Source organism: Microcaecilia unicolor, chromosome 4 (genome assembly GCF_901765095.1).
Source record: "Microcaecilia unicolor chromosome 4, aMicUni1.1, whole genome shotgun sequence".
NCBI lineage: Eukaryota > Metazoa > Chordata > Amphibia > Gymnophiona > Siphonopidae > Microcaecilia > Microcaecilia unicolor.
This window is the reverse complement of record NC_044034.1, coordinates 346,548,969-346,563,129: the sequence shown is the minus strand read 5'-3', so window position 1 is coordinate 346,563,129 and position 14,161 is coordinate 346,548,969. Positions and strand designations below refer to the sequence as shown.

The 14,161-nt window shown below is 41.3% G+C and overlaps 1 protein-coding gene across 1 annotated transcript in view; it reads right to left on the bottom strand.

Annotated features, from left to right (window-relative positions):
* The window catches only part of MORC3 (MORC family CW-type zinc finger 3), a 192,008-nt gene that overhangs the window by 59,033 nt on the left and 118,814 nt on the right, over positions 1–14,161 (bottom strand). Inside the window, exons 11-12 of the mRNA XM_030202213.1 lie at positions 10,856–10,978; positions 10,670–10,744 (exon numbers count right to left, since the gene is read on the bottom strand). Of these exons, the coding sequence (XP_030058073.1) occupies positions 10,670–10,744; positions 10,856–10,978 (198 nt within the window). The remainder of the gene's footprint in view (positions 1–10,669; positions 10,745–10,855; positions 10,979–14,161) is intronic.

Here is a 14,161-nt window from a genome sequence, read left to right as displayed (position 1 = left end):
GCGTTCCATAGTTTCGTGCTTATATAGGAGAAGCTGGATGCATAGGTTGATTTGTATTTGAGTCCTTTGCAGCATGGGTAATGGAGATTTAGGTATGTGCATGTTGATCGTTTTGTGTTTCTGGGTGGTAAGTCTATGAGGTTTGACATATATCCCCGGGCCTCGCCATAGATGATTTTATGGACCAGAGTGCAGATTTTGAACGCAATACGTTCTTTGATTGGGAGCCATTGCAGCTTCTCTCGTACGGGTTTGGCGCTTTCGAATCTCATTTTTCCAAATATAAGTCTAGCTGCAGTGGTTAGGGAGTCTTGATAGAGAAGTAACAACAAAAGGTGAATGAAAGCCAGCAGCCCTTAAGGAGAGAGCAGAATAAAGATCCCGTAATCTTCTAAGCAGCTTGTAGATACAAAGAAAAAACACAATTTGAAATGTCTGTATACAAATGCTGGAAGCCTAAAAAATAAGATGCAGGAGTTTAGAGTACAGTATTTAGCACTAAATGAAGAGGAAGATATAATAGGCATCTCAGAGACCTGGTGGTAGGAGGACAACCAATGGAACACTTAACAGGGTACAAATTATATCACAACCAAATCAAATTGTAGGGGTGGTGGTGCTATGTGTTAAAGAGGGAACGGAGTCTAACAAAATAAAAATTCAGCAGGAAACAGATAGCAACATTGAATCCTTATACATAGAAAGTCCATGTGTGAAGGGAAAGAGAATACTGGTATAGCCAGAACAGCAAATTTGGCAACAGTATAATAATGGGCGATTTCAATTACCCCAATATTGACTGGATAAATGTCACATCAGGAAATGCTAAGGAGATAATATTCCTAGATGAAATAACTGCTTTTTGGAACAACTGGTCCAGGAGCTGACAAGAAGGGAGCTACTTTATATCTAGTCCTTAGTGGAACACAGGACTTGGTGCTACTACTACTTATCATTTCTATAGCGCTACTAGACGTACACAGCAACATGAAGAGACAGTTCCTGCTCGCCAGAGCTTACAATCTAATTAGGAAAGTCAAACAGGACAAACAAGAGATAAGGGAATATTAAAGTGAGGATGATAAAATAAGGGTTCTGAACAAGTGAATAAGGGTTAGGAGTTAAAAGCAGCATCAAAAAGGTGGGCTTTTAGCTTAGATTTGAAGATGGTCAGAGATGGAGCTTGACGTACCAGCTCAGGAAGTCTATTCCAGGCATATGGTGTAGCAAGATAAAAGGAAAGGAGTCTGGAGTTAGCAGTGGAGGAGAAGGCTGCAGATAAGAGAGATTTACCCAGTGAACGGAGTTCCCTAGGAGGAATGTAGGGAGAGATGAGAGTGGAGAGGTACTGAGGAGCTGCAGTGTGAATGCACTTATAGGTCAATAAGAGGAGTTTGAACTGTATGCGGAAACGGATAGGAAGCCAGTGAAGTGACTTGAGGAGAGGGCTAATATGAGCATAACGACCCTGGCGGAATATTAGTCATGCGGCAGAATTTTGAACAGATTGAAGAGGAGAGAGATGGCTAAGTGGGAGACCTGTGAGAAGCAAGTTGCAATAGTCTAAGCGAGAGGTGATAAGAGCGTGGATGAGGGTTCTGGTAGTGTGCTCAGAAAGGAAAGGGCGAATTTTGCCGATATTATAGAGAAAGAAACGACAGGTTTTAGCAGTCTGTTGAATATGTGCAGAGAAGGAGAGGGAGGAGTCGAAGATGACCCCAAGGTTACGAGCTGATGAGACAGGAAGGATGAGAGTGTTATCCACAGAAATAGAGAATGGGGGAGGAGGAGAGGTTGGTTTAGGGGGAAGAGGTAACAGTGTTGGGTCCTCTGGGTAATGGTGATCATAACTGGAGTGAGACACTAAGAAAATCTACTACAGCAGCATTTAACTTTCAAAAATGCAACTGTGATAAAGTGAGGAAAAGAAATAAGCTAAAAGAAGCAGCAGCAAAGGTGAGGACTTTAAATCAGGCATGGATGTCACTTAAAGTATCATCTTGGAAACCCAGAGTACATGTATTCCGCATATTTAAAAAAGGTGGAAAGAAAGAAAAACAGCCAGCACGGTTAAAAGATGAAGGGAAAGAGGTTATTAGAGTCAAAAGAACTTCTTTTAAAAAAATGTAAAACAGATCTGAATGAAGAAAACAAGCAGTAGCATAAGTACTGGCAAGTTAGGTGCAAAGAACAGATAAAGCCAAGAGAGAATCTGAAGAGAAGCTGTAGAGGCAAAATCTTTCAGTAATAACTTTTTCAGGTATATTAGAAGCAGAAAGCCTATGAGGGAATCACTGGGACCATTAGATCATCAAGGAGTAAAAGGGACACTCGGGGAGGAAAGGCCATAGCAGAGAAACTGAATGAAATTTTTGCTTTAATTTATTTTTATTACATTTGTACCCCGCGCTTTCCCACTCATGGCAGGCTCAATGCGGCTTACATGGGGCAAAGGAGGGTTAAGTGACTTGCCCAAAGTCACAAGGAGCTGCCTGTGCCTGAAGTGGGAATCGAACTCAGTTCCACAGTTCCCCAGGACCAAAGTCCACCACCCTAACCACTAGGCCACTCCTCCACTTTAGTCTTAAGAACTACTTGTGCCAGAAATTATTTTCAGGGGTGATGATGCAGAGGAACTGAAACAAACCTAGGTGAACCTGGAAGACATACTGAGCCAAATTGACAAGTTAAAAATCACCTGGAACATATGATATACACCCCAGAGTACTGAAAGAACTCAGCCATAAAATTCATAAGCTACTATTAGTGATCTATAACAGGTCATTAAAATTCTCTATGGTACCCGAAGACTGGAGAGTAGCCAATGTAATGCCAATTTTTAGAAAGGGTTCCAGGAGTGATCTGGGAAATTACAGATCGGTAAGCCTTATGTCAATGCTGTGCAAAATGACAGAAACTATTATAAAGAATAAAATTACTGAACACATAGACAAACGTGGTTTAATGGAACAGAGTCAACATGGATTCAGCCATAGGAAATCTTGCCTCACAAACATATGGATAAAGGCGATCTGGATGATGCAATGTATTCAGATTTTCAGAAATCTCATGAAAGAGGCCTTAGAAAATTTAAAAGCCATGGGATTGGAGGAAATGTTCTCTTGTGGCTTGGGAACTGTTAAAAAATAGAAAAAAAAAGGATACGGTTAAATGGTACTTCTCTTAATGGAGGAAGATAAATAGCAGAATGCTCCCGGGATCTGTACTGGGACCAGTGCTATTCACCAAATTTATAAATGATCTGGAAATAGGTACAATGAGCAAGGTGATTAAATTTGCAGATGACACAAAACTATTCAAAGTTAGTAAATTGCATGCCAATTGTGAGAAACTTGCTGGAGTACCTTAGAAAATTGGAAGACTGGGCATCCTAATGATAGAATAAATTTAACGTGGTCAAGTGAACAGTTATGCATATTGGGCAGAATATGCTTAACTGTGAACTTCAGGAAATCACTAAACCTACCTCTTCAAAAAGGCCTACCCCAACGACCCCACGTAACCCTCTTCACCTACCAACACAGCATGACTATGATCAAACAGGACATCACACAATCTTCATCCATTCCGACCCTCCACTTATACCTCATACGATCACTATACAACTTGTATTTGTTATCCACCGACTGGGCAAACGCCTTTGATGGTACTATGTAAGCCACATTGAGCCTACAAATAGGTGGGAAAATGTGGGGTACAAATGCAACAAATAAATAAAATAAATACATAAATAATCCAAATTTTAGCTACTTGATACTAGAATCCACATTAGGAAACACTATTCAAAAAAAAAAAAAAAAAAAAAGATCTAGGTGCCAAAATGGACAATACATTGAAATCTTCTGCTCAATATGCGGCAGCTGCAAAAAGCAAACGTTAGGAATTATTAGGAAATGGATAGAAAATAAAACAATATTATAATGCCTCTGTATTGCTCCATGATGCAACCTCGCCTTGAGTATTGTGTGAAATTCTGGTTACCAGATCTCAAAAAAGATATAGCGGAATTAGAAAAAAATTCAAAGACGGATGACCAAAATAATTAAGGGGATAGAAATCCTCCCATATGAGGAAAGGCTTAAGAGGTTAGGTTTCTTCATCTTGGAGAAGAATCAACTAAGGAGGATATAAGATAAGATGTCTACAAAATCCCGAGTGGTATAGAACGGGTAAATGTGAAATGATTGTTTACTCTTTCAAACACTACAAAGACTAGGGGACATAGTAATACTTTCAAAATGAATAGGAGAAAATATTTTTTCACTCAACAAATAGTGAAGCTCTGGAACTCATTGCCAGAGGATATGGTAACAGCAGTTGCGGGTTTAAAAAAAATGGTTTGGACACGTTCCTGGAAGAAAAGTCTATGATCTGCTATTAAGATAATCGTACAACAAATCCAATCAAATAAATCTTTCTGAAAGATTTGTTGGATCTTCAGAGGGGAATGCTGGCTTACTCTTAAAGCTGAGCTAAATTTACTATAATTCCTTCACTGATCCTTTTGATATTCATATTTTATTAACCAACTTATATTTAATTGTGATTACCTATCTGGACTTATTTGTCCATATAAGTAATCACAATTGGACGAACAGCAGAAAAACAAGCCAAAAAGGTCCCTCTCCAAAGACTAACGGAGCTCAGAATAAAAACTGGCTCAGAAGAGAAAACTTCCATAAAACAAATTATAGCTTAAATGAAAACTAGTTAGAAATAAAGTCCAGATCTGCAGGAGGAAAGAGAGGGATCAGAAAATACTGCCGAAAACCACCCGCCAGCAAGGTAAAAGCCTGAGTGCTGCCAAACTGAGCACAAAACAGAAAGAGACCGCAGAGCACTTCCAAACCAGAGACACTGTTCTTTTTACACAGAGCAAAGATGAGGCTCACCTCCCAGGCATTCAAGGCCCCTAGACAGCACCATGACCTGAGACACATAAAGGAACCCGTCAGGGCCAAGGAACCAGAAGGTATAAGGAGGGAAGGGACCCAGCCACCAGAGTTTGACACCCCCGGGGAACTATCAGGCTTATTTTTGAAAGAGAAGAACGCCCATCTTTCGACACAAATCGGAAGATGGACGTCCTTCTCAAAGGGTCGCCCAAATCAATATAATCGAAAGCCGATTTTGGACGTCCCCAACTGCTTTCCGTCGCAGGGACAACCAAAGTTCACTGGGGCGTGTCAGAGGCATAGCGAAGGCGGGACTTGGGCACGCCTAACACATGGACATCCTCGATCCATAATGGGAAAAAAAAGGGCGTCCCTGATGACCACTTGGACGACTTTACCTGGTCCTTTTTTTCTTACGAACAAGACCACAAAAAGGTACCCGAACTGACCAGATGTCCACCGGAGAGAATCGGGGATCACCTCCCTTTACTCCCCCAGTGGTCACTAACCCCCTCCCACCCTCAAAAACAAATCTTTAAAAATATTTTGTGCCAGCCTCAAATGTCATACTCAGGTCCATCACAGCAGTATGCAGGTCCCTGGAGCAGTTTTAGTGGGTGCAGTGCACTTCAGGCAGGCGGACCCAGGACCATCCCCCCCGTTACACTTGTGGTGGTAAATGTGAGCCCTCCAAAACCCACCACAAACCCACTGTACCCACATCTAGGTGCCTCCCCTTCGCCCGAAAGGGCTATGGTAGTGGTGTACAGTTGTGGGTAGTGGGTTTTGGGGGGCTCAGCACACAAAGTAATGGAGCTATGTACCTGGAAGCAATTTATGACGTCCACTGCAGTGCCCCCTAGGGTGCCCGGCTGGTGTCCTGGCATGTCAGGGGGACCAGTGCACTACGAATGCTGGCTCCTCCCACAATCAAAGGGCTTGCATTTGGTCGTTTCTGAGATGGGCGTCCTTGATTTCCATTATCGCCGAAAATCAGAAACGACCAAGTCTAAAGATGACCATCTCTAAGGACGACCTACATTTCAAGATTTGGGCGTCCCTGACCGTATTATCGAAACGAAAGATAGACATCCATCTTGTTTCAATAATACGGGTTTCCCCACCCCTCCATTGGGACGTTTTGCGAGGACGTCCTCAGCAAAACTTGGGCGTCCCTTTTGATTATGCCCCTCAATGTGACCCCCATGGGCCACAGCCCCAACCAGTAGCCAAGAAGGAGCCCTGGGAGAGAAGCAGAGAAATTAGGAGCCAGAATGAGTTATAAACACTGTTGACTACAGTAACATTTTTCCCCCTACCAAACCAGTTGAGACTGCACAGCCTCGCACCTCTACCACCTCCTGAGAGAATGAGAAATACTAACTCTGGGAAGGACTGCACAGCTAACTTACAGACTCCACCAGAATTCTGAAGTTCTCTGTCTCCACCCACCTGCTGGTGGGAGAGCATTACCCATCCATCTAGGCCGCTCTAGAGGGACGCTAAGGAACAGAAAAATAACTGGGCTTCGGGGAAGTGTGTGTGTGTGTGGGGGGGGGGGGGTTCTATAACACAAACAGATTAGTGAATGTGTAGACTGAAGGACACATTAAAGCCCTGCAAATCTCTTCAATGGAGGCTGATCTCAAATGAACTACCAAATGCAGCCATGACTCTGATATTGGCCCTTGAGCGGTATAACAAAAAAATGAAACTAGATATTATGAGCTGTGACATGATCCCTAAGAGACAGTCCAGCCTAGTCGTAAGCAAAGGGAATGCAGTCCAGAAGCCAACTGGAAACTGTGTATTTACCAATGATGGCCCCCATCTTGTTTGTGTCAAAACAAACAGAAAGCTGGGTGGACTATCAATGGGCTTTTAGTCCACTCCAAATAGAAGGTCAAGGCTCTCTTGCAGTCTAGTGTGTGCAATGCACTTTCACCTTTAAGAACACGAGGTCTTGGAAAAAAATGTTGAAAGGACAACTGACTAGTAAAGATGGAATTTCAACACTACCTTAGGAAGGAACTTGAACATATGTGCAGGACCACTCTATTGTAAAACTTTATGTATGGTGAATCCATTACTAGGACCAGCAGCTCACTGACCCTGCATGCTGAAGTGACCATCGGGTACTTCAAATAGTAAATGTCCAGTGGTTCAAAAGGGGCTTTCATCAGTTGGGTTAAAACATCTTAGATCCCAAAACACTGAAGGTGGCTTAATGAGAGGCTTCAATAAAGCAAGCCCTACATGCAACAAACTAAAGGCTGTACAGAGATGGGTTTACCTTCTACAAGATGACAGGTTTCAACTGCAGTGAGGTGAACCCTAATAGATTTATTCTTGAGACCCAACTTAGATAAGTGTAGAAGATATTCAGGCACTTTTTGTGTAGAATAGGAAAAGGATCTGCCCTCACACCAGACAGCAAACCTCTTCCACTTAAAACTGTATGCCCACCTAGTGGAATCCCTGCTGGAAGCTAGGACTTAGGAGACCGCGATAGGCAAGTTTAGGGAATCTACTACTATCCTTTCAACATCCAAACCATGAGGGCTAGGAACTGGAGACTGAGATGTACACACTGTCCAGAAAAAATGAGACCCTTTACATAGTTCTAAAATACTTGCAATTGTTTAAACATTAAATATGATCTTTCAAAATACATTAATATGCTTTTATTCTTAGTTAATTCATAATTTGTGTTCAAAATGTCCTCCTTCAACTTTGACATATTCACAAAGTCTTTGATGCCACTGAGTAGTTGGCTTAATGAATTCTGGGGTTTTTATTAATTAAGAGCTCAACAGTTTTGCGAGCTCGATGTCCTGGAGCTCAATCCTGTTCAATAATAAAGAACTCAGAAATGTCTCGAACGTCAGGCACAAGTTTCTGCTCCAGTAGGACATTTTTAGGTTACCTGGAAAAACTGTGTTTTGTTTTGGGGGGTTTGGGTGGGGGGGGGGGGTCCTGTCCCCCCCCCCCCCCCCCCCCCCCCCAGACATCGTGTTAAAGAGATCCTAGATCTCATTACCAGAGTTGGAAAAAATTTCAGCCCCCATGGATTTCTGAAAGAAACTTCTGGAAGAAGAGGGAACAATGTTTGTATCAGCAAGTACAGAATGATCAGAAACATAGCTCCGCGGTCCTACCGGAGTTTCAGAAGCATTTTCACTATGAAAGGTACTGAAGGTTACACATACAGGACACCCTCCCCATAATGCAGCAGGAAGATATCCAAGACTAGTCTATCATGTGATCCAGCACTGAGGGACATTGTTATAAAGAGTGGCAAAAAGATCTATTGAGGAGATGTCTTACTCTTGAAAGATCTTCCAGGCTCCGCCCTCAACCAGAAACCACTCATGACATATATCTTTCCCTTCCGAGAGAAATGGCTCATTCCACAACTTTACATCTGACAAAGGAGAAACAAGCCCATCCCTCCCTGTTTGCTGATATAGTACAGTACAACCTGTTGTCCATCTGAATGAAAATCATTTGATTGGATAACTGATCTCTGAAAGCCTTTAAAGCAGGGATGTCCAGTCCTTGATGGCCACTATCCAGTCAAGTTTTCAGTATTTCCCCAATGAATATGCATAAGATCTATTTGCATGCACTATCTCATGCATATTCATTGAGGAAATCCTGAAAACATGAAATGGTGAGGGCTGTGGTTGGACACTCTTGCTTTAGATTGTTCCATGTTGCTCTTAGATCTAGGAGGTCTATCTGATGGAAGTTTTGCAGAGCAGACCAAAGACCCTGGGTGTGGAGTCCATCTACATAAACTCCTCATCCCAGGTTGGATGCATGTCGTATCTTCTAGACTTAAAGAATTTGAAAGGGGAAATTTTAGCCAGATTGGACTGGACTATGAACCAGGCCAATGAGTCCTTGAGTGGGGTAGTGACTAGGATGACATCCTGAAGTTTGCCTGAGGCTGTGTCTCCACTGAGTCGATAAGGTCCATTGAGTCTGCCTAAAGTTGAGGCATACCATGGGAGTCTCAAAATGTGGAGGACATGTGGCCTAGCATTCTCACCATTTGAAGAGCTGATACCTGACAAAACTAATGAACTTCTGAAAATACTAATATGAGTGCTGAGATCTGCTATTGCAAAAGAAGTGCATAAGCCCGATTTGTGTCTAGTAGGGTTCCTATAAATTCCCAATTGTCCAGACAGGAAAACATTTAGAACCCCAGTTTGAATAAAGATGCAGCAACAACTTCTAAACACTTTGTGAAAACTCAGTACTTATGTGAGACAGTTTGGAAATGAGATCTGTATTAGTTGATTCTTGGAATAGATGATGGTATTATTTCTATCCATGTTTTATTCTTCCCCCCCCCCCCCCCCCACCTCCTTTTTTATGCCCTTTGAGACCAGTTTCATTGGGTCCTGAGAAAAATTACTATTGGGCTAAATGAAAAAAGTGTTGAAAGGACATTGACTAGTTAGATTATTTGAATAGTCCAAATGGCTGATGCTTTGTGCTGAGGTTTTTTTTTTTTTTTTTTGGGGGGGGGGGGGGGGGTTGGTGTCAATACAAGCCTCTTTAGACTAGATTTTCTTCTATTCAATTGAATTTTGCTTTTATTTTACAGTATCACCAGTGTGGGCTTTCCATACTATTAATAGTGAGGTAATGTAACTCAAAGTACTATCTTCATTTTTCATTTCCACTTTTGGTCTTTTTTGTTTTTCTTAAGTTTTAGTTTTGGGGGGTTTTTTTGTGTGTACGATTTGTTTGCACTTGTAGGTGAATATGTATATATAATGTCAAATATATAATTGTCCCTGATGCAGATGACTATACACAAACATGTTGGGCTGGTGGACAATTGTTAAGAAAAAGTCTAGTCATATACTCAGAGACCACCTTTTTATGTCCATATTTCAAAATAAATAAATAAATTTTGATTGAGCCAGCTGGCTTTTCCATTGCTTTATTTCTGCTTGTTTCTTAACTAGAACCTAACAATTTATAATGAACAAAATACCCAGTCTTAAAACTGTTATCCCCTGTGACCCAATAGAAACCTCTCCAGCTGCAGAGAATCCCAGAATATTACTTATCAAATCAAGGAATATAACATTTGCAGGGATATTTAAGAAAAAAATGTAGCACCTAGTGCCCAAATCCTAGAATTTAAACAAAAAATGCTTTTTGTCTGAGCTGTGTGGTTCTAGTCACATCAGGAAACAACAGACTTTTTGTCCCCTAAAAAAAAAAATTTGTTCTTTTTAAAGTATTGTTTCAAAACTAGTTATCCTATCCTTTTCATTCATAAAAGTTACCAGGAGAGGGGATCTATGTCCTGGAAATCGTCTAAAAAAGCTGTAAGATCAAACTCAGAGGACACTAACTAATCCACCTCCTGTTGATCATCCAAAGGAGGCCCTTTCTTACAAGGCAAAAACTTTGGAAATTCCTAAACTATCAGAAGGTGGCAAACCTAAAACCTTTTAAAGGTATTTCCTTAAGTGAATCTCAAGCAACAACAAATAGATACAAGGAAATTTTAAGAAATGCTAAGTTTATAACGAATGAATTCTTTCAAAAAGGCAGTGTAAAATAAATCAACTCTGCTAGCATTCTTCATCATCTCTCTTTTATAGCGGATAAAGCAAATCCTTTACAGAATACGGATGCCGCTTGCGGAAGAGCTATCTGAGTATCCAAAGAAACTAAACATTACACCAGAGAGAAATATCTGTATCCACATTAGTAAGGTTCACCTTTTTTTATATGTTTTCTCATAAGTAGGGTGGATAGGATCCTCATCCTCTGGTTCTTCTGGTTCATTGCAATCCCTGAAAAAAAAAGATGAAATAGAAAGGACTGTCCTTTGTAGCACTTATTTGATGCACACAGCTGACATTTCTTGCTGCAGTTCTCAAAAGAATTCAGGACTTCTGCTTTACCTGAACTGTGGGTCAGGATTCATGGAGCAGTGCCACTTCTCTGGTAGCCTTAGAATTCCATCTGGAAGTTTCCGCCATTTCAGACAAGTATCACACTGAACCCAGGTCTGGTCAGGGCGTTTCCTGAAGTGCAATGTAGAGTTTTAAATCTCTTGAATATACAGTGTTTGCTTTTAGTCTATGTATGATTAGGGCTTCTGACCCTAGAAGTTAATTATTTTAAAATGTAGGGGTTTATTTTTCAAAAACTTCAGTACTTTGGCAGACTAAAGGGCTCATTTTCAAAGCACTTAGACTTACAAATTTCCATAGGTTACTATTGGGCTCATTTTCAAAGCACTTAGACTTACAAAGTTCCATAGGTTACTATGCAACTTTGTAAGTCTAAGTGCTTTGAAAATATGCCTCTATGTAATTTTGTAAGTTTAAGTGCTTTATTTGAAACGATTTTTATTGATGATCAAACATATGAAACAGAATTAGTAAAGACACAATCAATACTCATAGTGACACAAAACATGCCTTAACGTACATCTTAACTATATCATCAGTTTTACATCATTTACCCCCCCCCCCCCCCCTTTTGTTATACACTCTGTATCTGGAACCTCTTACTTCATGGTAATGATGCCTTCCAAAACGTTTTTATCATACCTTACATGTCTATGATCAAGGAGTATACATCTACTGGGTTACCCTTAAGCTAGGGCCTTCCAAAATTGTTAAGTACAGCACTTCTAGCCTTAAGAGAAATATTTTGCAAATAGGGGTTCCATACATCGAGAAGTAAGTCTAAGTGCTTTAAAAATACGCCTCAAAGAAACATAGGGGTTTATCAGTATATTTACATCCTGAAATAAAATTTATTGTAATATTTTAAGTGGTTTCCACTAAATAATACAAAATCTCTACATCCTCTTCACCATTCCTGACAGTTTCAAACCTCTTCTTCATCCCTAGCAGTCATATACATTATCTGTTTATCAAACCTCTTTCTTGCCCCCTCCCCCAATTCTCACATTCAGTTTCACAGTTCTCACTTGCCCTCCCAAGGAAAAATTAGGTCTTACTCAGTGGCGTAGGAAGGGGGGGGCGGTCCGCCCCAGGTGCACGCCGCTGGGGGGTGTCGGCTCCGCACTGGTGCACTGCCCTCTCTGCCCTGGAACAGGTTACTTCCTGTTCCGGGACAGAGAGAGCAGTGAACCAGCGCGGAGCCGACACACCCCAGCAACGTGCAGTCGGGGCGGATCGGCCCTCCCGCCCGTCCCTCGCCGCAGGTATGCGCTCTGGGGGGGGGGGGTGCGCAGCGGCAACCCGCCCCGGGTGTCAGCTCCCCTCGCTATGGCTCTGGTCTTACTTTCTCATTTTCTTTCCGTTAGTCCCAACGGAGTCCAGTCTTGTGGGTTCTATTCATCAGCCAGTAGATGGCAACAGATTTTAAAAAAGAAAAGAAATATTTGCCCAATGCTTTGCCCAATAAGGGCACTATGCAGCCTTAGTTGCTAAGACCAAGTATTTTGAATGACAAAAGCAATGGACCACCTATTTTCCATTTCACTTGAGAAGCTATATTAATAAAATCATAACGTCGCTGGTTTAAAAAAACAAAAACCTTAGAACAGTTAAACAGAGAAAACTGAACAATGAATTTGAAAAGAGTTTATCAATAAGAAAGTAAAGAGAAAAATATTCAAGTTGTTTAATAACTAGAAATATATTAGGGAGGGTCTGGTGGGACTAAAGAAAAAAATGAGCAGGTAGAACACCAAAAAAGGAGAAATTAGGTCCTACCTGTTAATTTCACAGCAGTTCCCAAGATCTCTACCCAAATAATATATATTTCAAATGCAGTAAACAACTGTGCTCCTACATGGAGTGGACAATGTTTTGTGAATGCAAGAAGAAATGACTAAATTGCTTGCAACCCCATCCAACAAGATTGAAACACCTCTGGTAGAAATAGTAGAACATTTTCTAAGCTTAAGAGGTCACTTCCTTTTGGAATTATTCCAACAAAATATTACCTCAGCTACTGGGCAATAATAGTTTTAGAAGTTCGTTCACCTTACTTGAAACCTGCAAAGAGAAAAATCAATCTGCCCAACCTTGGAAATTGGTTTTATCACTTCAATATACTTCAAAAGAATACAACAGTCATGGACCAAACGAGGATACCATTTTTGGAAGAACGAACAGAATTTTTAAATCAACACTTCTACTTCCGCACACCAGAGAAAAGGATCTGTGCATGATAAAACTTGTAGCTTAAAATTCTCTTAGAAGAGATAGAAATGAAGAATAACTACAAGGAGGGTGATATTCTTCCAAGACGCTCCTTAAAGGGGATTAGAGGATGGAGTCCTACCCACCTGCTTACTAAGCCGCGCGCTAATGCCGACGCAGCCCATTCACTTTGAATGAGCTGTGTCAGCACTACCGTGGCTTAGTAAACAGGGGGACTACTGTCTTCATTGACCCAGGAGTTACAGACCAAGAAAGGGATCTGGGAGTCATTGTGAACAGGACGTTGAAATCTTCGGCTCAATGTGCTGTGGCGGCCAAGAATGCGAACAGAATGTTGAGTATTATTAGAAAAGGGATGGAAAACAAGCATGAGGATGTTATAATGCCGTTATATCGCTCCATGGTGCAACCACACCTGGAGTATTGTGTTCAGTTCTGGTCGCCTCATCTCAAAAAAGATATAAAGGAATTGGAGAAGGTGCAGAGAAAGGCAACAAAAATGATAAAAGGGATGGGACGACTACCTTATGAGGAGAGGTTAAGAAGGCTAGGACTCTTTAGCCTGGAGAAAAGGCGGCTGAGGGGTGATATGATAGAGGTCTACAAAATTTTGAGTGGGGTAGAGCGGACAGATGTGAAGCGTTTGTTTACGCTTTCTAACAATAATAGAACTAGGGGACACAAGATGAAATTAGAATGTGGTAGGTTTAAAACAAATTGGAGAAAGGTTTTCTTTACTCAGCGCGTGGTTAGACTCTGGAACTCATTGCTGGAGAAGGTAGTGACAGCAGCTGGCCTTGCTGAGTTTAAAGGGGGTCTGGACAGATTCCTGAAGGTAAAGACCATTGATCGTTATTAAATTTTGGGATTTTGCCAGGTTCTTGGGGCCTGGATTGGCCGCTGTCGGAGACGAAGTGCTGGGCTTGATGGACCTTTGGTCTTTGCCCAGCGTGGCAGTGCTTATGTACTTATGTAGGTACAAATAAGTACTTGTATATACTATGTAAACCGCTTTGAATGTAGTTGCAAAAAAACACAGAAAGGCAGTATATCAAGTCCAAT